The 27,903-nt window shown below is 32.7% G+C and overlaps 1 protein-coding gene and 1 long non-coding RNA gene across 2 annotated transcripts; one reads left to right on the top strand and one right to left on the bottom strand.

Annotated features, from left to right (window-relative positions):
* The first annotated feature begins 576 nt into the window (after positions 1–576).
* Positions 577–24,714, top strand: LOC111504833 (choline-phosphate cytidylyltransferase B). The gene is made up of 4 exons (XM_074184374.1): positions 577–627; positions 11,875–12,103; positions 20,606–20,770; positions 23,846–24,714. The coding sequence occupies exons 1-4, from the start codon at positions 589–591 to the stop codon at positions 24,481–24,483; spliced, it is 1,071 nt and encodes a 356-aa protein (XP_074040475.1). The 5' UTR covers positions 577–588; the 3' UTR covers positions 24,484–24,714.
* LOC141486427 (uncharacterized) lies at positions 24,240–27,320 on the bottom strand. Its single transcript, XR_012467830.1, has 2 exons — positions 25,020–27,320; positions 24,240–24,878 (listed from the first exon to the last, which is right to left on the bottom strand). It is a non-coding gene; the product is annotated as an uncharacterized lncRNA (long non-coding RNA).
* Positions 27,321–27,903: the final 583 nt, after the last annotated feature.

Raw genomic sequence — 27,903 nt, 5'->3', positions numbered from 1 at the left:
TATACAAGCTTTGTGATAGTTTTATTTTACTCTGATGAATTAGGAGTATCAATAACAATTAATGTAGTTGTTTCGCAAACCCGATAAAAGTTTCAAGGGGTTGCGAAATATATGCGCTATTAGTATGTTTCGAATGATTTGGAATAATTCTTTATCTAGTTCATATCTGGCGCGTGCAGAAAGTATTCAAAACTAGATAGCAAATTTCTGTGCTAATTACTGTGCTAATCTGAAAAGTATTTTCAAATGCTGTTCAGATAAGTAACTCATGCAAAAATCATAGGAAACTAAGGTCACGTATGATTTCAGACGAGTTAATTGCCAATTTTAAACATACGTTTGAGTATGTTGAGTATTTCTTCATTAGCCCAAAAAATGTTACTAAGAACCGAGTATATTATAATTGAGGGCATAAATTGAAAAAATAACTATATATATAATTTTTCATGAAGTAGCGCCAAAATAGATGGGATTTAGTAATAGTAAAATATTCAGGAAGCATATAAAATTTTAAACCTGAAATTCTATCAGGAGTGGACTCTAAAATCGTGCGTGCAGTTCATGTGAACTAGGAAGATATAAAATTTAATGATGCCACTGGAATTAAGGAATGACAATAAGCACACAGTAAGTCACGCTGTTATTTGGGAGGAGCTTTTCAGATTATGATTGTGTCTTTGGAAAAAAGTCCAAAACTGTTTTTTAGTTGATAAAAAAGAATAATCAAGGATTGGACTATTTGTAGCTATCCAGTGCGGCCGTAGAAAGTTTCCCGTCCCTATCAACTTTTGAACGGGACTAGCTGTCAAGGTCGGATAAAATTTACGCAAGAAATTGCCATTTTTAGTACTTTTTGGCGAAAAAAAAGCAATAGTGTGACGTCATTGTCGCCAAGGGAAAGAATCTTGCCTGGACAAATCTTGGTCGAACAAATAGTCAACGATTCTTGGACTCAATTATCACCTCACGGTGAGGGGAGTGGTTATTGGTTGGCAATGCCGGTTGGCCCCTTTCTTGGCGCAGCTATGCATAGATTCAATGTGCACCAATTGAAAATAATAGATTCAAATAAATAGTTAGAATAAATTAGAGTTGCACTGAGAGTTTAACCCGGTGTGTGATTAAGATGAAAATACATAATGAGTAATTTTTTTCCTGCTATCTTTGTGGCAACACTGTTTTTGACAGATCGTGTATTGTGTCATTATCAGAATTGTTCAGTTTGGTCTATAATTTAACCATAAATCGATTTACAAATAAACAACACTTGCAAATTATTGAATGTTATTATCAAAATTCATGCTTGGTGAAGAAAGTGCATCGTGCACTTCTTCCAATGTATGGGCCGTGTCGTCTGCCTACTGAGGGAGCTATTAGGAAGCTTCTGACTAAATTTCGAACCCAGCTTACATTATTGGACATTAAACCACCAACACGCATACGTAGAGTGAGGACCGAAAAAAATATTGCGGCTGTATCCGCCAGTGTTCGTGATGACCGTGAAATGTCGATTCGCCGCCGTTCGCAGCAATTGCATCTCTGTTACTCAACTTTGTGGAAAATTTTGCGAAAGGATTTGAGTGTAAAACTTTATAAGATACAGCTGGTGCAAGAATTGAAGCCACACGACCTCCCACAACGTCCAACATTTGGCGAATGGGAGCTGGCAAAGTTGGAGGAAGATCCACATTTTTATCGAAAAATTGTGTTCAGCAACGAGGTTCATTTCTGGTTGGATGGATACGTTAACAAGCAAAATTGCCACATCTGGACTGAAGACCAGCCACAAGCATTGCAAGAGCTACCGATGCATGCCGAAAAAGTTACTGTTTGGTGTGGATTATGGGTCGGTGGCATCATCGGGCCGTACTTCTTCAAAGACGACAATGGCCGGAACGTCACGGTGAATGGCGAACGCTACCGTGTGATGATTGTCGACTTTTTGTTGTCCAAAATGGAAGAATTGTACACGTCTGACATGTGGTTTCAACAAGACGGTACCACACGGCACGCGAAACAATGGCCTAATTAAGAGCGGCTTTCGGTGAACAGTTTATCTCACGTTTGGGGCCCGTCAATTGGCCGCGCCTAGATCGTGTGATTTAACGCCTGTGGATCATTTCTTGTGGGGTCATGTTAAAGCTCATGTCTACAGGGATAAACCAGCAACGACTGACGCTCTGGAAGCCAATATTGAAGCATTTATATGTGAAATGCCGGTCGATATGTTAGAGAGAGTGTGCCAAAATTGGACCTTGCGCATGGGCCATTTAAAGCGGAGCCGCGGACCACATACATTTGCCTGAAATCATCTTCAAACATTAAATTATATTGATCGTTCTATCGATTTCAATAACGATTTCATCAATTTTTTCAAAATTTTTGTGTTGTTTTGAAAATCAAATCCTATACCTCTTAAAAAATCACCCGTTACAAACACTTACAAATTTTTATTTTGTAAAATTTTTGAATACAAAGTAATACATATATAATAAATAAGAAAGTAATACAAACTCAAAACTACAATTATGTTATATAAATAAAATAATATTGGATAGTTATATGAAAAAATCATTAATATCAAATAAATTACTAAGAATATATATGGTGCAAACAGGCGAAAATAAAACAGTATACATACTGAAAAACTGCAGGCTACCCTAATCATAAACAATAATAATTCTGATGTAGAGTACTCGAATGGAATCATTATTCAAATTGAGGTTAAGGAAAGTCAATGAATAAAATGAAATTCAAAGGAATCAATTATTACTAAGCTTCATCAGTTGCTAATGCATAAACGTTGTGAGAGTGAGTTAAAAAACCTTAAGTGCTGATAAAATTAGCGACACACTGGCAAATTTTCAATTTTAATGGTTTAAAAAACTAGTCGACTGAATAGATAGATAGATATAATTTATCATTTGTGCTACATTACATAGATGGGATAGGTCAAATAATATTTTGATCTGATACATAAAAAAGTACATATACACACAAATACATAATGATTATAGCTTCACATCAACATTAGCCTTAGCTAATTAGACAAAGTAACAGCCAGTACATGATAAAATAAAAAAAAATATTAAATATTTACAACTTCTAGTAAAAATTCGTCCACTGTATAGAAGCCATTCGTGGATGAAAATTATTTAAGTTTTTGTTTAAAGGCAATTGGTGGCAGTGTCTTGATACTGTTTGGCAATTTATCATAGATGCTCGTTTCAACTAATACAGGAGACTTTTCACATTGTTTCACATTTTGTTTAGAGAGTTGTGAGCATATTGTTTATCACATGAAACTCCCAACTTACTTATCCATGATAATGTTGCACCTGGTGCATCCGTATCAATATAAACCCCATTTTACAAAAATCACTAAATTAATTAGTTGTATTTCATTTATATTAAGTATATCTCGTCTTTCTTAAATTTTATAACTCTTAAATTTGGCCGAGTTCCTAGAAATTCTTCTATTGATCCATTCGAAACGTTATCGCGTTACTATTGACTGAAACAGTCGGACAGAAATTCTCTGGAAGGTGATGAGTTCGATCCCAACCTCAACGTTACATGGCTGACTGACTGCGAATCGTCATGATGCTTCCTAGGTGGCTCGGGAAGTTATTAACATTGCATACCCAGGACACGAGGCTATAATGACCAATGTTGTCGATGCCGATGACACCAAAAAAAATTCGTATTTTCTATCAAGGCTGACAAGTGTCAAGAACTGTTGACATTCATCAGAGAACCCGAAATAATAAAAATTACAACACTTTTCCCGCGGCTGATGTACAGTTTTGATATACAGGGGTGCGCAAAAGTCCGGAATAAAATTAATATATTTTTAACCAGTATTTTAGGAAAAAAATGCTGAAACACGTCAGTTGATTTCACGTTGTACGCATTTTTTGGCAATAATATGAAATTTTTTTTTCAACCCCTTAGCTGCAATCCTCCCCAACTTTTTTTTTCAAATGCAAACCTATGAAGTGTATGGGCTCATTGAAAAGCTCGTTAAAATGGATTCTGACCATACCCTTTTTTTTGTTGGTTACAACGAAATGAGAAAAAACTCTTTCGAAAAGTTACAAATACCTAAAAACTCATTTGAAAAGAGGGTGAATTAACGTAACAGATGCTGAAATTAGCCTCCACCCTCTACTTGGCAGGCTCCTAGGCGATGGTTAAATCCGTCTACGGAATTCCGAATGGCCTCAACCGGTATGTTATGTAATTCCACTCTAATTCTGCTTTTTAGATCTTCAATATTAGCCGGCCTATTTTGATGATCCTTGTGGTGCCTGGCCCGGTAAGTCTGTTCTGAAAATTTGTAAACTTTTAGAAAGTAGGTACTTGTGATCCTTAGCAATTGTTGAGCAATGTACATCATAACCACTTATTTGTTTGTTGCAACGTTAATTCATCCGTAGATAGCACTAAGTAGGTATTTCTAACTTATTTGGTTTTAAAAGAGTTTTTTCTCATAATAGAAATAAATAGAGTTAGATATATATAAAATATTTAGGTATAACAATTGACGATACTATGAAATGGAATATACATATACAAAATGTAATTAAAACATTAAGGCCTATGCTATATAAAATAAAATTTCTGAACCGATACTTAGACTTACCTGTGATAAAGATTATATATTACTCTCTGGTTGAATCTAGACTAAATTACGGAATATTGGGATGGGGTGGAGCCGCAAACTGTCATTTGTCCAAACTTGAGACTCTACAAAAAATATTCCTAAAAATAATATTTGAAAGAGACATGTTGTATCCTACAAACCTTCTTTATCAAGAGGCTAAAATATTTGATATTAGTCAGTTGTACTACATACAGTTAGTGTATTTTCAATATAAACATAAACGTCACGATTATATAGACCACGTACATAACACTAGAAATAAAGTAAAAAAATTGATCAAAACAGAACTGACACTCAAAACAATTGGTCATCGAAGTCATTTGCATTCAGCTAGTCGAGCCTATAATATACTTTCGGAGTCCATTCGACAGGCAGAACATTTTAAAAAATTTAAAAAATTCGTTTTGGACGAACGACATGAAATTAATTTGTTACTAAGAGCCTGACGTCCTAGTAACATGGTATGTTATTCTTTTTTTGTATTGGCAAATCCTGTTGTTTGCAATGGTTTGTAGTTCTTTTTGTTTATTATTATTTTTATTAACTACTACATGCAAAAGTTTTATTTACTGTCTAGATTATTTCTTCTGTATTTCTTTTTTGTTTGTTGCTATAGTTTATTTCATAAAATACGTATATTTTTTAATCGAAAATTTTGGCAGTCTCATCGCATACAAGCTCTGCTTTCGCGATGTTCTGTGTTGGTGTTTGTATATTATATATAATGTATATTATATATATTTTTGTATATTATATATAATATAATCGATAAACATATTATTATTATTATTATTATTATTATTATTATTATGTCGTAGTAACCGCATGAGTAAAAAAAATGCGTACAACGTGAAATCAACTAACGTGTTCAGCGTTTTTTCCTCAAATACTGGTTAAAAAGATATTAATTTCATTCCGGACTTTTGCGCACCCCTGTATAGTCTCGATCAAAGCGGAGTAGATGTTTTCCATATGGGGAAGCGGAGTAAAAATTATCAATGGGTAATCCATGGGTGGATTTCCGAATGGAGTAGTAGTCGTAGTAGTTACACCGAGGTAGCTGTATCGGAGCGGAGCATACAAACTTGGACGAAAGGGTTTTATTTCTTATTGATGTGATAAAGGTTCAGTATAAATGGCATTAGGAGCAGGGGCATACATAATGAATGGGAAGAGAAACATAAATACTGGGTCAGGACCAGTACTAAAAAAGACGGAAATATGGCTGCCAGCAGCTACGTCATTTAAAAAGATTATCAGTACGGAAAAAGAATGAGTAACATTAGTGTACACATTTTGTGTCAATCTTCAATTGTAGCCAATGGAAAGATTGCGTATTACACTGCCATTTATGTCTCCTTAGTGTATAATTATCGACTAATTCGTATACACTTAATACATTTGTCCACTTAAACGGTATATTTATTTATGGATTAACGATAAACCACAGTACGGAAAGAAGATACACATTTTCATTACTTCTCAACTTGCGTCACGCCGTTTCCACTGCTCAAACAACAATCAGAAACACGCATTTATTGCTTAATTTTTCTTTGATATTTACCGCTAGAAATGGGAATCGGCAACATATATCCAAAAGCACCACTTTTGTTGTCGAAGCAAACGGAAAATTTTAGTGACCGGTTTTGTGAAATGTTTTCGGCAACGAGCAAGAGCAACAAGAAATTTGCTTAATATTGCTCCAGTGGAAACGTCCGATCTGATTCGAAATTACCTCAGAAATATTCCTAAATGAGATAAATGAATTTGTGAACGGACTTTATCACTATCAGGAAGTGAATAGTGAACATTTTTGGAGTGAGTTTTGAATAGAATGTTAACTGAAGTTATCATTTTGATCTTGACAGGTAGAATTGGTATTGGTCATCTTCTGAGGATGCTATCTTGGTTAGCGAAACGTGCGTTGGGGGTAGTGTGTTTTCATTAGATGATATATATCGTTTGTTTGTAGATTCTATAAATAATATAAAACCGCTAGTTTATCAGGAACGACTGACCTGATCTACAAAAATAAAACCCTGTCGGAGAATTGAAATGCCTATCAAACGAGGTATCATATTCCATTTGAAAAAGTTGATAACGGTCTCTAGACGAAAAGTGACGTGTCATTATTATTGTTTTGTTTACTAAAAAAGTACTGAAAATAATATTTTTTATAAAAAAAATCCGACCTTGATATCTAGTACCGTTGAACATTTAAGGGAGTGTGGCGATTTTTCACGTCCGCACTGTTTATTTTTCTAATGATTAAAAGGAGGAAGGATCAAGGATCAAGAAGGAGACTCGATCTAAATTTCTAGGTATTCACATTGACAACAAACTCAAATTTATTGAGCATATTAAAATTTGTTCTGGTTGTTATGCAGTGAGAGTAACTTCAATAAATTATGCCAAAAATGATACAAAGTTGATACAGTTTTTAAAAACAGATAAATATTTCACTTTATTTCTACTTTTTGCGAAATAGCAAAATACTAATATGCTAAATAAGCATAATTAAAAAACAATATCAATGAAAAGTCAATAATTTATTCTTTACTGCACTTTTCAAACAGTTAAACTATGATTTACTAATTACGAAAAATTACAACGCAATTAAAAAGGGAAGGAATTATACGAAAGTAATTTCACATTTACTAAATATCTTTTATGAGGTATGAATGAACAAAATTACTTCAGAAATCAATTTAGATTTTGTTGCCTAGAAAACTAAACCGTAAAAAATTCTAACAAACATCTGTTAAAATAAAGTTATAATTTAAATTAAGAACACTAAATCAAATAGAAACATATGCCTAAACCATGTAAATACCAATAGAAATACAAAATAAAAAGTCACATTTCGGTGTGCCTTCCACCACGTTCAATGCAATCAATTGTCCTTTTTAAAACATCTTTAACTGCATTCTTTATACTACGGTGTTTCGTGCTTACAACACATTCTCGAATAACTGCCTCTAAATGGTTTATATCTCGAAAAGGTCTTTGCTTATACACCTTTTGTTTTAAGTAACCCCACAAGAAGAAATCTAGTGGGGTTATATCAGGAGATCTAGGCGGCCAAAAGTGTTCCATATTGCGACTGATTACTTTGCCCCTAAATATTTCCAAAAGACGATCTTTAACCACCCTTGTAGTATGAATAGGTGCACCATCACACTGATACCACACAACATTTCTTACTTGAAGGGGCATATTATCCAAAACTTCAGATAGTTCGGTATTCACAAAGTGTAGGTAGTCCGCAGAATTTAAATTATGTCTAAAAAAGTATGGTCCTATAATTTGATCGTTTAATATGCCACACCATACATTCGTCTTAAACGAATATTGATCTTGACATTCGATTACGAAATGTGGGTTTTCTTTTGCCCACCACCTGCAGTTTTGCGAGCTCACAACGCCATTTGAAGAGAAGGTCGCTTCATCTGTCCATAAAATTTGATAAGGAACATGATAATTTTCTTCTTTTTCCCCTTGAAACCAAAAAGAAAAATACAACCGCATATCGAAGTCCCTTTCTTTTAATGTATTGAGAAATTTCGGTTTATAAGGCGTAAATTTATTTTTGTGTAAAATACGTCGTACACTCTCTCGGTTAACATCTGTTCTATCTGCAATATCTTGAATACTTGGTTTTTTATGTTCTACAACATCCAAACATATTTCAAATTCCATTTCTTCAGTATGTCTAGAAGGCTGATGTGCTTTTCTAAAATTACTCTCAACCGAGCCATTAGATTTAAACTTAGCTATTATCCTACTAACTGTTGACTGATGAATATTTCTTGCAGGATGTCTGGCATTGGAAATATCAGCTACTTGTCGGTGACCGGTATTCTCGCCGCATATTAAAACGATTTCAATTTTCTCTTGAAGATTCAGCATTTTTAACAACACACTAGACAACGAATAAACTATTTTGAATCTAAAACTGATAAACACTAAACAACAAATGTCATATGACAATAAAATATTTTGCTTATTCAGTTCAGTTCAATTGTTTCCACAGTACCCTTAGTTTAATTTCGATTGTAATTTTTCGTAATTAGTAAATCAAAGTTTAACTGTTTGAAAAGTGCAGTAAAGAATAAATTATTGACTTTTCATTGATATTGTTTTTTAATTATGCTTATGTATCAAGCTATTTCGCAAAAAATCGAAATAAAGTGAAATATTTATCTGTTTTTAAAAACTGTATCAAATTTGCATCATTTTTGGCATAATTTTTTCTGTGTCTTAAATTTTTGCGAAATAAGTTGTATTTAGAATTGCAATTGGTAATAAAAATGCGTTGGAAAGATAAGTTAGGCATAAAGCACTAACTTTGTTGAGGTTTGGCCAAATTTGAGAAATCGACAAATTTTCGAAAAACTGTAAAAAAACAAAATTTCTACTAGAGAGCTAAAAATTGGTATATGGATAAAAAATGAAAAAACAATCATCTTTTCTCTTTACCGATTTTCGAAATTTCGAGCAATAACTGCCTTTCTGAACATTTTTTGGAAAAAATGTCAAATTTGACAGGGAAGAAAAATCACTTGATCGGTCATATGCATGTCATTTGGCATCATTTTTAAAGCACAACCTAAAATGGAGATATCAAAAGTTACTTGAAGAGATGAACAAAAAAAAATCCCATTTAATGCGGACTTTATGTGTTATATATATATATATATATATATATATATATATATATATATATATATATATATATATATATATATATGTTAACTCGAAGATTCTCACGGATAAAGTATGATGAGCTGTTTTCTCGGGGAGAAAATACACAGAACACGGAGCGAAACCCGAGAAAACAGCTCATCATATATATATATATATATATATATATATATATATATAGCTCAGCGTTATAGATCAAAAATTGTTCTACAGCGCCATCTAGTGGCGAGTTACAGAAAAATTGATAGCCTAAAAACCTTCTTTATGAAAAATTACTTATACATGCCAAGTTTCATCACGATCGGTTGAACGATGTAGAAGTTCATCACTTACCAACCAACAAACATCCATTTTTATATATTAGATTATATAAGTCTTGATAATATTTTTAAACAAATCTGTACACAACCATGTTGAGACTTTACTTTTTTGTAGGTGTTCTTATATTCGCATTTTATATTTCTATACTTACATTTGTATGTATTTTTCACAAGATTTGTCCACAAGATTTATTCTTAATGATAATAAAGTATATAATAATAATTATTATTATTATTATCATTAAAAAAAACAATTGTTATTTAAGAACGAAGGTGTCAACTTTACAACACTACCTGAATCATTGACAGGCATGAGAAATAAACTTAAAATCACAAGAGAGTATTGTTGACATTAATTATGATATGCTTCTACTGATACTAAGGATATTCCATCATCCGTAAAATGGATGATGGAATATTTAGATAATAGAAAACAGAAATTAAAATTAAATAACATTTTATCTTCAGAAATTATAAACGAGTGTGGTGTACCGCAAGGTAGCGTGTTAGGTCCTCTTCTATTGTTATTGTATATCGATGATATTTCATTTATAATTGATAGATGCTTTGTTCATCTGTTTGCAGATGATACTTTAATATATTATGCATCAAATGATCTGCTTGATATAATTAATGTAATAAATGAGACACTAAAATCTGTATATAACTGGTGCTGCTTCAACTCGTTAAAAATTAATAAAAATAAAACAAAATTCATGATTATAGGAAATGAGAAGCAGTACCATGACTTCAAAAAATATAATTACAATATTAAAATATCAAATAATAAAATTGAGTTAGTAAGAAAAATTAAATATTTGGGTGTAATTGTAGATAATAGAATATTTTTTAAGGAACATGCTTTATATATTATTAAAACAATAGCATTCAAAATTAATTACATAAGTAGGCAATCTAAGCACTTAAACCAATGGTCGCTTTTACTTTTGTATAATAGCTTGATTTTACCTCATTTTACTTATTGTGGAACCATCTTGTACTTACTAAACCAAAATGAAATTGGAAGACTTCAGAAACTTCAAAATAGAGGAATGAGAATAATATTATCTTGTGATAGAAGAACACATATAACATTAATGTTGAATACATTAAAATGGTTATCAGTAAAAAATTACTTTCGTTATTTAGCATTAATATTTATTTTTAAAATTAAAACTGGTGATGTTCCTGTATATCTACGTGACAAATTAAAGTATAACTTTGAATATCATGAGTACAATACAAGAAATCGCAATAACTTTCATATACGTCAGACTAGTAATGTCAATTCAAATAATACAGTTTTCATTAAAGGAGTTCAAGCATTCAACGAACTACCGGAGGATATTAAGAATGCTACCTCTCTAAATATATTTAAAAGAAAATTAAAAGTGCACCTTTTAGACCTACAAAGTGTTTAGTATAGGAACCTGCTAATACAGTTTTTTTTTCTTCTTTTTATTTTATTTATTGTGCTGTTTTTATTTATATGTTTCAATGTACATGATTTTAAATTTTAATTGTGACATTTAAATTTTTAAATTAGATTAAGACTAATATTGTAACTGCATTAGCTTGTGCTGAATAAACGATACATATAAGGAATAACCATTATTAGAGGTGCCTTCCACAGTGCATCACAAACAGGTCTCTATCTCTCTCTCGTCCTCTCTCTTCTTCTTCCTTTCTCCTTTCTTCTTCCTAGTATCTGGTCATATAGGATTAAAATCACTATTTTGTTTGCTGGCTACTATAGCAGCTTGCTTAGATAGCCGTAAGTTTCATTAGTTCTCCTAGGATTGATTATATAATCCGTAAATTTTATGTATCTATACATTTTTTTCTTCTGTAATAGATGAATATGTATCTGTCTTACATTTTATTAAAACAACGATAAAAATAAAATGAAAAACAACAATAAAAATTAATTGGCGCTCCGCAGCGACTTCATTGATTCCAGTGAATTTACTTCCTTACGTACTTACCTACCTATCAGCCACAATAAACCCTTGCGGGTTGCGGTGGAGGGTTGAATAGACCCACTCACTTTGTACCTAACCTAACCTAATTACCTAATGATAATAGTATTTCATGAACTGATACAAGCCAAGGAATACATCTGTTTTTTTATCAACACGGAAACCATAACGGATAGACATAACTGACCATTATTTTTTTTTTCAGTCATCTACTTGTACCGAGGCTCCTTTCAGTGATGATCTCCAAGCTATCCGAAATCGAGAGTTATGCGACTACTCGCAAAAAATCACTTACGAAATGGCTCTGAGCGGGTCTTTTCCTCGGGCTGTCAGAGTATATGCGGACGGCATATACGACTTGTTCCACCAAGGTCATGCCAGACAACTCCTGCAAGCGAAAAACGTATTTCCTAACGTCTACCTCATTGTGGGAGGTGAGTACAACTTTGTTTACAATAATGTCAGCCGATGTATTTGTATAAGAGCCTATCTGAATCAACTGTTGGAGATCAATATTACTGGATTTTTCCCAACACCAAACCGTTATTTTTAACACCTCGACACGTGTTTCGATCACGAGGAAGATCAAGAGGAAGATCAAACCAATCCTACTTCCTACAAAGTTATCCCTATTTATACCATAAGTACCTCTTCTAGGTACCTGCGTCTCAAGTAGCCCGGTCAAATTAGACTAAAAAATAAGAGTGAAGGTACATAAATTTACAACAAGCTGCAAATGCGTGTAATTGTTCAAAATATAGTTAAAAATAAAATTTTAAAATTCCGAATGATTGCGATGCCTGGAAAAAAATGTATTCGAAGTCAAAGGTCAAAATTCTCGAAAAAAAATTGGTTTTTTGCGATTTTCAGGAAAACGGTAAGTTTCATCATAAAATAACCTCAGATAAAAATTGTAGATCATAAAATTCTCTACAAATTTTTTTTTTATTAGAGCCACCGTTTCTGAGATACAACGAGTCAAAAAGTTGTAAAAGTTGTAATCGTCATTATATGCATAAGTATGCCACGTATATACATCTCTGAAGTTGTGATTTAAAATGAATACGCTCAGTATCTACGTAGACATTTTGGTGCCAGAATTACGGTCGTATTTGATGGTTTTGATGATTGCACGAGAAATATTAAAGCTGCAGAACAACGTCGTCGAACTTTAGCAACATCTTCATCTTCCGATATTCTATTTGATGAACTTATGACAGTTCCTACCAGTCAACAGAAATTTCTTGCAAATACTCACAACAAGTCTCGGTTCATTTCAATGTTGAAGGATAAGTTTATTGGCGAAAATATATTGGTTGAACAGGCTAATAACGATGTCGACGTACTGATTATTGAAACAGCTATAGAGCAATTCAATTTGACAAATACAACTTTTGTTGTTGGTGAAGATGTAGACTTACTCGTACTTCTTACTGCTCGAACTCCACCTGAAAAAACTATTTTCTTTCTAAAGCCAGGAAAAGCTTAAAGTCAAACCGAAATATTTTCGTCAAAAAGTTTATCTACTTTTGCAAAGAGTCAAAATCATGTACTATTTTTACACGCAATAACTGGCTGTGATACGACGTCTGCATTTTACAGGAGGGGTAAAGCAACAGTCTTTAAAATGTTTGAAAAACAAGATTTATTTCAATGTGCTGAAGTTTTCAAAAAAAGTAATTCGATTCAACAAGAAATTATCACCAACGGGATTCAGTTTCTCTTTCTATGTACAAGGCTCCGAAAAAAACCACCTGCCTAGATAAGTATCGATATGCATGTTTCGTAAAAACCACTAAAAATAAGAAACAGGTGGAATTAGCTTGTCTTCCTCCAACCTCAGTTGCTGCTCATCAACATCTTTTCCGGATATATTACCAAGTTCAAGTGTGGCTTGGTTATTAGCTAGACCCAAAAGACTGGGGTTGGAAGTTGGTCGACAATGCATTAGAACCTATTCAGACTTTACTCCCACCTGCGCCGGAAAAAATGCTGAACACAATTTTTGCAACTGTAAAAAAGAATACAACCACAGTAAATGTGGTTGTAAAAAAGTTGGACTGTTGTGTTCTCTGGCATGTACACATTGTCAGGGCCAGTCAAGTCCTAATGCTGAATCACCAATAGTGAAGGATTCATTTGATACCAACGAGGAATCATGCGATACATCACTCTTGACGCAGTTTACCTACACCCAGGATGAACATCAAGAAGAAGACCAAGAAGAAGTATTTGAAGATTATGACTCAGATGAATAAATTTTTCCTTTTTTTTAATTTCAATCGCTTTTATAATTTCCAACCCTTCCTAATATATTTTATTATGCAAGTTTTCATTTTGACAGACTCACAACAGACATGTGGAATATGCCTACTGGGGAAACCACGTTAAAAAAACGCGCTAAGTACACTACCTCATAGGTGGCGTGGAAACGTGTGCATATAATGTCGATTACAACTTTTTGACTCGTCGTATCTGAGAAACGGTGGCTCTAAGAAAAAAAAGTATTGATACATTTTTTGTAGAGAATTTTATGATCTACAATTTTTATCTGAAGTTATTTTATGAAAAAACTTACCGTTTTCCGGAAAATCGCGAAAAACCAATTTTTGCTTTGACCTCGAATAAATTTTTTCCAGACATCGCAATCATTCGGAATTCTAAAATCTTTTTTTTAACTATGTTTTGAACAATAACACGCGTTTGCAGCTTGTTGTAAATTTATGTACCTTCCAATGTCTAGATTGACCGGATTATAAGTGTCTTAAAACAATTTACAGTATTGCCTCATCTACTAGTCTTAAATTTGTTTCGTTTCCAACCAATATAACAGTCCTTTTAGCTACATTCTATGAAAAAATATACAACATATTTCCAAAATTCATAATTAAATCTAAAATATCAATATAAAACGTACCGACTGGATTGTTAAAATAAAATAATAGTCTTCCAATAATTTTACAATGTGTCCTTATGTAATAGGTAAATCTAATAATTAGAATATTATTTTAACAAGCTATATAAAATTATCACAATATTGCCTTAGCTACTAGTCTTAATTAATTTTACAACGTGTTCTTATGTAATAGTCTGGTAAATCTAATTATTAGAATATTATTTTAACAAGCTATATACAGTCTCATTCCCAAAGTATGCACCATATGGGAAACTTATTTATTAAGGGTTTTTCGACAAAAAGTTATTATTGATAAAAATTTGTGCATCCCCTAAAACTAAACATGCACCAACAAAATACAGTACAACACACGTAATATACGAGAAACCTTCAAATATTTGATTTTATGACAAGAGTAAAGTACTCTTATTTTGAAAAATCTCGGAAAATGTTATTTAGAAAAGTTGTTCAGCATTGCAAAATACATCTAGGTTTGAAGTCATGGCCATCTAAGCGAAATTTTATTTTTTACCGATGAATAGACAGCATCTTGTATAAGACGGTTCATTTTAAAAGCCTGAAATATTACAATTTACACAACTATGGTGTTGACAAAGGTCAATTCTTTTGAAAAGTAAGTAATTTTCAAAGTTGTTGGTGCAAAGTTATTTTTATTTTTTGTTATCACTGAAAATTACTCAAAATTATACAGTATTATAACAAAAACTTAATATTCAATAATATCAAATCACAAAACATCACAATAAAATAGGTATTTCTGAACAAACTCATTGATTTCCAGGAGATTTTCTTGTTGAAAATAAGTGTTTTAAGTTGATTCTCCAGAATCTCCATATATATGTTGAGTAAAAAATTCAGCCGGCTAGACTTTCATCAGTAGATGAACCTCTCGATGGTGTAATAGTCCAAAATTATGAATTTTATTTCGGGCGTTCTGGAAAAGATTTCGTAGTGGATAAAACACATTTCTATGATAAATGTTCATTGCTCAATTAATAATTTATATTTTATACAATGAATACAATGGACCCCAATCAAACCGGGAAAGATTGAAAAGTTGAAAGTTCAACTCGGTTTCAATCTGTCGAGACACTCAACATTATAACCATTTTTATTTTTTTAATCGAGTTCAGTTCAATACATTCGTCATTATTTTTTATTTTATAAAGATTGATAATTTTTGATGATTTTTTTAAATCTATCAATGATGAATAGACTGACCCGTTACTTGAAAATTAGTATCACTATCCATGATAATAATTTAAGAAGAAACGCACCTAGAAATAAAAAATGTTTGTGAAAATTGTTCATTATTATCATGAATTATCTATTGTAAATATCTGAATATCTATAGGTTCAACTTTTGTATAATCCCCAATCACTTTGGTAACAGAATATCTTCTCATGATATAATTTTTCTCAATCTCAAACAACTTTTGAAACTTAATTTTGAGGATAGCGCTGATAATATTTCTTTGTTTTGTTTACGCCGTGCAGATATAAAACAATATTACATTTTAATTCTGATAACTCAAATGTGAAAATAGAAGCATTATATTGTTTTCATTCTGAGAATACTTGAAATTATTTATCATCAATCAATATCGTATGATCGGAAAAACTCCAATCAACTCGTCTCGCACCACTTGCAGATATTGATTGGTCGTTAATATTTTTAGACTTGCCCACATCATTATTTTTTCAACATTGATTGATTGGATGGATTACAAGATTACAGTTCTGTTAGTTTATAGAAATTCATAATTTTGTTCACTCTGGCCTATTAAATGAATGTTATTAATGTTATTAGCTAATATAAGGTCTGCTCAAAAAATAAGTAAGATGAATATCCATTTTTCTCAAAAAATATTTATTTATTCATCAATTTCTATGTTGTCCCCTTCAAAGTATTCCCCTCAGATATCGAAGCAGTTCTGATATGCACTTTTTTGTTTGTCTTTGAGCTCTCCCAGCGATTCGCCTTTGATCTCCTGAATCGTCGCGAAACGCCGACCTTTCATGGGTCTCTTTGATCTTGGGAACAGGAAAATGTTGCAGGGGGGCAAATCTGGTGAATACGGTGGCTGAAGCGTGATTATGGTGTTGTTTTGGCCAAAAAATTACAAACAAGCAATGGCGAGTGAGCAGGTGCATTATCGTCATGGAAAAGCCATGCATTGTTTTTTCCCAATATCGGACGTTTTTTTGGTATTGCTTCCGCAAACGGCGCATAACTTGAAGGTAATACTACTTATTGACCGTACGGCCATGTGGCAAGAACTTCTGATACACCACGCCACGGCAATCGAAGAAAACAATGAGCAAAATCTTGACATTTCATCAAATTTGGCGTTGCTTTTTTTGGTATTGGCTCTTCTAGGCAGTGCCATTGGAAACATTGGACTTTTGTTTCAATGTCATAACCCATGATTCGTCACCAGTTATGACCCTCTTGAGCAAATCTGGATCGCCGTTGACGACGTCATTCAACAATTCCTGAGGCGACAGTTTTTTTGTTAAAATTCAGCAATTTTGGAACGAACTTCACTGCCACACTCTGCATGCCCAAAATTTACGAAAAAATTGCATTGGATGAACCAACACCGATACGCCGACATGAGAGATAGAGATACTTTTAATGTCATAAGAAATACATCTTGTCGACAAACATTTTTATGGTAAAAAAATAACTATAAATATTAATAAATTGTTAAGTAAATATATAAATGTACTAATATACACAAATGATTACATATACAAACAGTATCTTTGTTAAAGTGTAATATCTTGTACATGGGTAAAACTATGATTGAGTAATTTTTTTATAAATAAAAAACACTACAAATAGTATGTACGCATATATACATATATATATATATACATACATATACAAACATATATACATACATACATACACATGAATATTGTTATGTGTTGAGGTTATCCTCAAAAAATTCATTTAATGTATAGTAAGCCTTTTTGACCAGAATTCCCTTCAAGTTTCTCCTAAAAAATAGTAGCGTGACGCATTCTGTTGAACTTTTAGGTAACTTGTTATACATTTTCACTCCATTATATATAATTGAGTTCTTAATTTGACTACTTGTTGGGATATGAACCTTTAATTGGCTAGCTTGTCTAGTATTATTGTGGTGAGGCGGAGAAGTAAAGGTACCTTTGTTCTTGTGTATATGCTGATTCAAGACTAAACAATGAAGTCACAGTTAAAATTCCATGCATTAAAAACAGTGGATTACAAGGACCATTCCACATTGCTCCACAGAGACACCATACCGTACTGCATACACCCCAAAATGCTATGTCATACGTTAAGTGAGAGTCTATGAGGGCATAATAAACATTTTTTGCTACGTGAAATCCTAGTTCCATTAATACTATTCTGAGTGCAAAACACCCGGAGGTGTGTGTGTGCAGATGATACCACAATAGTGTGGTATCATCTGCAAAAATGGTGAAACTACCAGAAATACGTACAGTAGCCAGGTCATTTACATATAGTAAAAAAAGTATGGGTCCTAAGATCGATCCTTGGGGTACTTTTGCTTTCACGTTCTTTGTACTTGAGCAACTATTGGTTTTAACAAACTGTCTACATCCTGTAAGGTAGGATTCAAACCATTTCAGACAGTTTCCAGGAATCCAAAATGATGTAGCTTCCGCAGCAGTATTCTGTGGTTATCACAATCAAATCCTTTTGACAAGTGAACTTTTCTAATAGTGATTCGACGATTCACCATAACAATTTTCTTCACTTCCTCAATATTTTCATCGGTTGTTGAGATGCTGGGCGTCCAGGACGAGCGTCGCCATTCACATATTCTCGACCTCCCGTGAAAGGCTTGTATCTCTTGAGCATTTTTCTGACTCGGATGAAAATTATTTGATCCATTTTTTTAATAGCAAAAAATCGCCGAAAACGCAAAACACTCCAACTTGTATGCCTCTCACCAAAAAACTAAACATGATAAACAGCTAAACTGTGAACAAATGTTCGAGACTAGTATACCAACATAAAATAAATGAAAAATCACTAATTGAATGTACGTAGCCGGCGAAATATAAATATTCACCGTTTGTTTGAAGGTGATTGACAATGTTTCGTGATGAATTTCACTAGTTCGGACTTCCATTGTCTATTATATAAAATGATTTGAAATCCCTGAAACAAGTAAAAAAGAATAATTAAAAAAGAATAGTTGAAAATAACAATTATATTAAGCAACAATAAACCTGAAATGAAATGATAGTAAAATAACCTACAAGTAAAAATATAATAATTGAATAAATAAAAATTAAAGGAATGCAAAAAGAAAATAATAAAAATAAAAAAGTGTAGAGATTCCAAGTCACGTTAGTTCACGACGTTTCGATTGTTGGTATCTACAATCGTCTTCGGGTGATGACTGGACTGATTCCTCCGAGAGATGACTATTTTATAGGTCGTTGAAATACTTTCACTTTCCCTACTTTCCATTTTCCGCTTCACTGATTCCGTGAAAGATGACCGATTTGGCGGGAGTTGGTCATTTCTCGTTTGATGATGGGTTTCCATATGTTTCGTATATCTACGCTGGCCTGGCTGAATACGTTGTTGGACAACATGTATGCGGCTTCCTTAAATTTTCTCCTGAACCAATGTTCCTCTCTGTGCAAGATCTCAGCTTGGGACCACTCGATGTTGTGTTGATGGGTCCAAACATGGTCTGCTATTCCTGATTTGCTGATATTCACCTTATTTTTTGGACAGGCTTCGTATTAGTTTAACGAAATAATGAATAGGTTTGTTGTTTTCTCGATTCATGAACATCATCGAGTTACTAATAAAACTTCACGCTAATATTATCATTATTATTCAGTCAGCTGACTGAATATGAGGTTAGAGGTATCTTTCCAGTATTGATTTGATACATGTAGGTACATTGTTTACGATATTGCAAATGGGGAATGTTTCTTCTGACGAAAATCAAATAGTTTTCATAAAAGAGCTCTAAAACAACGCATATTAAAGGGATTTGTTTCTATTTCACCATTTGGCAACATCGGTTTTAGCTAATAAAGGACAATGAATCTGTTACCTGTATGAGACAAACAAAGATGACATATTTCAGAGGCGTGCTGTTCTGTTTATTTATGTTCCGAGTTCCGAGACATTCTGTGACATATGACATTTTGTGGACCTAACCTATCTTCATCTATATAAATAAATAACAAAACAACTGTTGTTTATGTGGCTTGTGGAGGTGGTATTGAACTATAATTTATATTTTGCCTTAATTGTTGATTTACAAAGATAATTTTCCGTTTTTAAAGTAGAATATCTAGGTACGTATAAATTATTTCAACTTGATATAGGCGCTGTTGCCAATATGTGAATTAGAAACAAATCCCTTTAAAAATTAAAACCCAACATTTGAAACATCAATTTGAATACTTTTCGAAGTGGATTTGAAAAACTCATGAATTAAACTCACCTTTTTTTTGTTCAAACTTGCATTTGCTGTAATAACCCAAATTGAGGAACATTCCCCATTGGAAGTCAATATGCCAATATGCGGATCGAAACAGCGTTTTCTGTCGTTGAATCATAAATGCATTTTGTTTCGGCTCTGGTTTTTAACTAGTTGCCTTTTAGTGAAAGCTTCAGTGAAAGACAGAAGACGAATATCGTCGGTCGTCGATGTCCTTTAAATTGTCCTCCAGTATTGAGTTGTGATCAAGAGTAAAGTTGTGTGTTTTATCATAATTAAGACACAATATTATATTCATGAAATAATCCTGAGCATTTTTGAAGGTGTCGGAACTGAGATTCTCAAACCGATCAGAGTTTTCCATTGAAGCTAACAATGTGCTATCATCAGGCATTATGTACAGGCAGAAATCACTTGAACTTTTATTATAAGTGTTGGTGATATATTGATATATGATAATGAAATATAAATTATAGTAATAACATCACAGTGCATCAAAATGCAATACTTGCATAACCTCCTGTTTTTAGTTTGCAGTGATGAGTTGACCCACAGCAAAAAAGGTCGAACTGTAATGAATGAAGAGGAGCGCTACGAAGCCTTGAGACATTGCCGTTACGTTGATGAAATAGTTCGAGATGCTCCATGGGAACTGAATGAGGAATACATAGAAAAACACAAAATTGACTTTATAGGTATGACTTAATTTTTTTTCTAAATATTCGAATAAATACAATTGGTAGATACTTTGCATCATAATCATTAATCATTTGAAAAAGCTAATGTTTTAGCGAAACATGTTATGATTATTTTCAATAAAGTTAGTGGAGATCAAATCGTTTAAGTGTAGTTTGTGAAATTACTATGGATCTTCATCAAGTAACGGCCGAATCAATCAGAAAAAAAAAAAAAAAAAAAAAAAAAAAAAAAAAAAAAAAAAAAAAAAATTGCACTATCAGTTGTATTTTTGAAAGTATATCAAATTGAAACTCTTACTAAATTATTCAAAAAATCATTTTCTGAATTTCTACTTTCAATATACTTTTCCAAAAATTGTTTTCCTTGTAAATGCATAATACATGTCCCTTTCTTCTCAAAATGTAAAAGGACAAGATATAGTTCTCTTGAATATGAACGTTTTCTTAATTGTGCTTTCAAATTGACTCAATTCAACGTGTTTCATCATGAGTTTTCACAAATTGAAAATCAGAATGTCCATAAATGTTCAGAATTTCAGAAAAGTTATCAGCATTCGTTCCACATTTGTTTTTGATTAAGAATCCTCCACAAAGTTTCTCGATGGTGAATATTCAAACTTGTAGTACACTCATAGCGCAATTGCGGCATTTTTCAGAAAAAATTTGAAAGATCCAACCTATATTGAATATCAGTCTTACCAATAATATAATAAAGACGCCAACTTGGTTGTTGAATTACGCGTCGAGAAGAGTATTGCAGTTCTGTGTTCGGGAAAAGTACTTGTTTTGGAATTTTTCAATGCTAGAGGTTCCAGATTTCGTTTCCTTGCGGTGATGATATATACTTCGGTTTATTTTAATACAACTCACTGTATTTGTCTACTATACTGTGTGGATATGAGAAAATTCTGGATTCAACTCAAAAGGCCTAGTATCACACGCTTGTGTGTCTAACCTAACTTGAGATTGTCAATGGGGAATGTTTCTTCTGACGAAAATTAAGTAGTTTTCATAAAAGAGCTCTAAAACAACGCATTAAACTTATCATTTCAACAATCTTCTTTAAAAAACTATTTAAATATTTTAAAAAGAGAAATGAAATAATGCGTTCAACATTTAAAGGGATTCGTTTCTATTTCACCATTTGTCAACATCTGTTATAGCTAATAAAGGACAATGAATCTGTTACCTGTATGAGACAAACAAAGATGACATATTTCAGAGGCGTGCTGTTCTCTTTACTTATGTTCCGAGTTCCAAGACATTCTGTGACATATGACATTGTGTGCACCTAACCTATCTTCCTCTATATAAATAAATAACAAAACCACTGTTTCTTATGTGGCTTGTGGAGGTAGCATTGAACTATAATTTTCCTTTTTTAAAGTAGAATATCTAGATACGTATAAATTATTTCAACTTGATATAGGCGCTGTTGCCAATATGTGAATTAGAAACAAATCCCTTTAAAATTAAAACCCAACATTTGAAACATCAATTTGAATACTTTTCGAAGTGAATTTGAAAAACTCATGAATTAAACTCAACTTTATTTTGTTCAAACTTGCATTTGCTGTAATAACCCAAATTGAGGAACATTCCCCATTGTCCCTGACAGAGAAAATGAAGTAGGAGAATCAAAGGCAATAGGAAAGAGATGACTTTCTCAAAGGATTCTTTTCTCTGGGCCTAAATCTTTCTGAGGACTGCCAATAAACCACATGAAAGAGGTTTCTGAAGTTGTTTTGCCTTCTGGAACACATAATACCTTAGTTTGTCTTGCTCTGAGGATTATAAGCTGATTTGACAACTTTATGAAGTCTATATTTGGCATAAGTTAGACTACAAGAAATGGTTTAAAACCATCATTCAGAAGTATTGGGAGATACCATTTTCCATCAAGTTTATTTCAGATCGAAACAAAACAAAAATGACTGAATCGAAATTGAGCTATTAAGAAAGTATGGTAACTGAAGAATCGTGTATATGTTATGTATTCATCAACTTTGGGATATATTTTCACTTCTTAAGTCAGTGTAAGGTTATTTCAGACTTTAAAGTTGTACTCAATTTCCAATCTTTTATTTATCACTTATTGATTGCTGTCTTCTTGGTGGAAATGTTAATACTAGTTTGAATATTTAGGCAATGTCCTAGATATTTGAGAATCTTAGTAGAGAAATATTGTTTGAGCTGGAGACATGTTGAGGAAACGAAGGTCCGTCTCTACCATAAGGACACAAGGGGCTTGTAACTGGGGCCCCCGGTAAATGAATGTCAGAACTTGTATTTCAAGTAGAAATGATTGTTTGACTGAAAATGCAATGCATTCATGTTTTGCATTTAATTCTATTCAAATCACTCTGCAATAAATTTTCATTTGTAAATAAGAAAAAATTGGCAACAGTGTGTGTTCAGTTTAATAATGTGCAACTTGGTGCAACATTTGATTGTATTTGAATAAAAATACAGATTTTGGTATCCCATGTATCTTAGTCTGTTTTGCTTGTTTTTAACCTAATTTACAATACAAACAAGTTGTTCACAATTTGTAAACAACTACACTACAGTTGGGTAGAGGGTACAGAGGCCAAAGTGGCATCAATCCTCAGAAGTTATTGGATACTTATTTCATTGAATAGTTGTAGAAAAGGGCCATTGGAACTGCTAATATGCTTGATGGATCGACGGAAGACTCAGTGGATTTGGATGGATCAAATCTTTGCAACGGTTCGTCTTGGGAACCTCTTTTATTATTGATATTCGGGGATTCAGTATTCTATCGATCCCATAGATGGCCCCTTCTTAGGGGGAGACGGCGGCACCTTTACTGCTGAGATACTATTACAAAATTTAGTTCCAATCTAAGTACATGTAAATTCTATATATTTTCATTAAAATGTATTATGTGAAGAAAATTGGTTGGAGTTATAGGTATATGTCCTTAACATATAAGATAGGCGGTTTCTGTCCTATTCCCTGAACCTCATCTATAAATTGTTATTGTACAGATGTGATCTTCTCTTCCAATGTCTCTGTTTTTATCAGTTTTCTGATCTATCATTGTTTCAGCACACGATGATATCCCTTATGGATCGGATAGCAGTAACGACATCTATGCACCATGGAAGGCGAAAGGAATGTTCGTTGCTACTCAACGCACAGAGGGAGTGTCCACGTCAGACATTGTGGCGCGCATAGTCAGAGACTATGATATTTACGTCAGAAGGAATCTCGCGAGAGGATACTCCGCCAAAGATCTGAACATCTCGTATCTCAGCGAGAAGAAAATCAGGTTGCAGAACAAAATGCACGAGCTCAAGGACAGGGGCAAGAGAGTTATGGATACCATCGGAGAGCGAAAAGACGACATGATCGCGAAGTGGGAAGAGAAGTCCAGAGAGTTTATCGAGAATTTTCTGCTGCTATTCGGCAGAGAGAGGTTATCGAATATTTGGAACGAGAGCAAAGGAAAAATTCTCAACGCGCTTAGTCCCCCCTCGTCCCCCTTTCCGCCGTGCAGCCCGTCCTCCAGTCTTGGGGATTTTGATTTCTCGGAAGATGGTCTTCCACCCATTAAGTCGCCCAGATACGAAACGCCGTCGCCTCCTTCTTCTTCTTCGAAGAACTACTACAGCATGAATGATTATAGCGATGAAGACGAGGATGAAGGTTTAGAAAATGCGACAAAAAAAGAAGGAAAAGATTGAGCAAGTCACTGTTGATCCAACAAAATCCTAGCGCTTTTTAGAGTGTACCGAAATTTTGAATTTGTTATTTTATATGAGAGTAAATTATTTGAATGGATGAATTGTTATTTGACACAATTTTGTTTATTGTGTTCTACACGTGATACAATTATTTATTTAATTTTTATCATACATATATTTATATACTTATATAGCTTTTTGAAGTATTATAAATTCTCACATAGCTGTTTTGATTGTTGTTATTGTTTTACCGTCTCCTTACTCTTTTTTTGATTCAGCTTCTCGGCCCTTGGCAGATGTAATCTACAGAAATTTCCATAAATACTGTACCCCTCTTCAACACTTGTCACTGTATACCAACTTGAGAGTTTAAATAAGGGTTTGCATCCCTAACACTGAAACGAATTAACAAATGAAAATAATGAATAATTAATATTGGATTCAAACTGTCTCTAAAAATAAATCAAAGTTTTGACAGTTTCTATATTTTACAATGTTTGCTTCAATAGGAAAAGCAACAAAATACAGGATCTTACCCTAGGGTTCAATGTACTGAACCTCACTCTCCTAAATGAAATCCTATTTCCAGAAACCATCAAGAAAACTAAAGGTTTCTCTTTACACTCCTCCAACTAGACTCCTCTGATTCTTAAGATTCGGAACTCGGGCATGTGTTACAGAGCAACCAAGATATGTCAAAAACAATGTCCTTTCCGCTTAAAATAAGACCTCTGAATATTCAATGTATTCCACGTTCGTTGTCTTCGTCGATTTTTCTATTTTTTAATATTGTTTATTCCATTTTTGTTTTTTGGTTGTTCACATTTTTAGTTGTTTTTTATTTTTTCACTTGTATGCTTTTATCTAGCAAAACTGTTGAAAAAAATTCTGGCGACTTTATGATTAGTTGAAATTAGCATATTCCAAATATAATTTTATATAGTCCGCTTTTAAATTAGTATTCATAAATACCCCAAAAGATGGAATTCATTCTGATAGAAGATTCTCAAAAATTTTTACTTAAATCACCACAGAGTGTTCCTAGGCAAAACCAGCCACAGAAATACTCAAAAATGTTTACTTTACACATAGAATCGGTTCAAAGTTCAGGCAATGCATTCACCTGTTACATCTGTCCCATCAAGTTTCAACTCGAAATTTCGTGAAATAATAAATGACTTGACAATTCCTTTTCAAGAGTCATCTTTAAGTTCTAATTAAACACCAGAATAAAATGAAAATTATAAAGGACTTCCAACTTTGAAGAATTCCATGAGCTGACGATAAAAACATTCCTACTATTCTATCATGAGACAGTTATGAGGAACTGAGGTTCCTCATTAGGTGAGGTTTTTTATATAGGTATATTTTTCAAATATTATGTTGAAGAATGGACCAGGGTCTATTTGCCCACGACAAGCGGAAACATAGTTATTTTCAAAGTTTACCAAGTGTATATAGAAATAAACCTGTTTCAACCTAAGTAGTTCATTTTATCCATTTCCCAAATAAGATATACTAGAACTCTTCAGTGTTGAAAAGTACTTGAGTCAATGAAACTTTTTTTATTCTTATAGAAAATAGTAATGATGAAATAATATGGATTTTCATCAAATATCGACCAGTTCTATTCAATGGGGAATGTTCCTCAATTTGGGTTATTACAGTAAATGCAAGTTTGAATAAAATAAAGTTGAATTTAATTCATGAGTGTTTCAAATTCTCTTCGAAAAGTATTCAAATTGCTGTTTCAAATGTTGGGTTTTAATTTTTAAAGGGATTTGTTTCTAATTCACATATTGGCAACACCGCCTATATGAAGTTGAAATAATTTATACGTACCTAGATATTCTACTTTAAAAAAGGAAAATCATCTTAATGAATTAACAATTAAGGCAAGATATAAATTATAGTTCAATACCACCTCCACAAGCCACATAAACAACAGTTATTTTGTTATTTATTTATATAGAGGAAGATAGGTTAGGTGCACAAAATTTCTCGGAACATATGTAAACAGAACAGCACGCCTCTGAAATATGTCATCTTTGTTTGTCTCATACAGGTAACAGATTCATTGTCCTTTATTAGCTATAACTGATGTTGCCAAATGGTGAAATAGAAACGAATCTCCTCTTTTTTAAGTATTCAAATAATTTTTCAAAGAAAAAGGTTGAAATGATAAGTTTAAAATGCGTCATTTTAGAGCTCTTTTATGAAAACTACTTGATTTTCGTCAGGAGGAACATCCCCCATTATATAAGTGATCGAGGTAACTTCTGGTCAAGTACCTTTTTAAATGTTCCAAATCCAAACACGTCATATGCCAGTTGTCACTCTCACCACAGAATAGTAAACAATTCTGTGCTCCCAACTCAAAATCATGGGTTAGTATTTTATTTTGACATTTGGTTCACCGTTTCCATATCTAACCGGTTTTTCAGTAGATCCACAATAGCGGTGATTTTAGAAACAGCAAACCACATTTCTAGTTATTTTTGGAACATATCCCAATGGAAAATGAATACAATAAAAATAAAATGCAAAAATGTATAATATGAACATCAACTTCAAATGACAACTGACACTAATGACAAATATTCGGATCAGCAAACTCAGAAAAAATTACATGTATGATATTGGTATGAATCTCAGACAAGAGAAGTATGAATAATAAAATAAATATATTGAAAACGAGACAACAAACCAATTTCAAAAATGAACAATACAAAACTCAGAGTAACAAAAAACAATAGAGATTCCTTTTCTCTCCTTACATTGAAGGCAGCATAACTTTTTTTGTTTACGGGAAGTAAGTTGGACCATGAAACAGAGGCGGTAGGTTTAGTTAATAATCGGAGGGATATTATATATTTATGAAATAAATCATTTCAGGTGAAATTGTATTCTGTTTAAATAGTTTCTACAGAAAATCTGATTTATTATTAATGATAATGAAAATAAGGCCACTTACTAGATTTTTATTTATGTATGGCTTTATAATAAAACGCGTAGTTAAAATTAAATTATTTCATATGAACTAATTCATATCGATGACAAATGATAATATCAAAAATAGTGAACTTTGCTTTATAAAATTAGGTGAAGAAATTTCTGATTTATTCTCAGATTTAATAAACAAGCGGATATAAAGAATTTTCGATTAGAAATCATGATTTCATTCAAAATTGGTATCTATAGAGGTTTTTGTGGACCGACATTATGAAAGGGGATATTTTTGATGTTTTTAATGATCTTTTTTTTGATCTTATTCTCATAAATAAAGTTTTTGAAATTAGGTTTATATTATTTCATTATTTGACATATCCCAACAAAAAAGAGGTTAAAAAAATGACAACCGTGATTTCTTATTGAATATATTCTGTATGCAACGCGAGAGCCTCGTGCAAAGAAAGAAAA

The sequence above is a fragment of the Leptinotarsa decemlineata genome, unplaced genomic scaffold (assembly GCF_025532065.1).
Source record: "Leptinotarsa decemlineata unplaced genomic scaffold, Ldec_3_MD MMD2_tig00026354_RagTag_RagTag, whole genome shotgun sequence".
Classification (NCBI taxonomy): Eukaryota; Metazoa; Arthropoda; class Insecta; order Coleoptera; family Chrysomelidae; genus Leptinotarsa; species Leptinotarsa decemlineata.
This window is presented reverse-complemented; position numbering and strand designations above follow the sequence as displayed.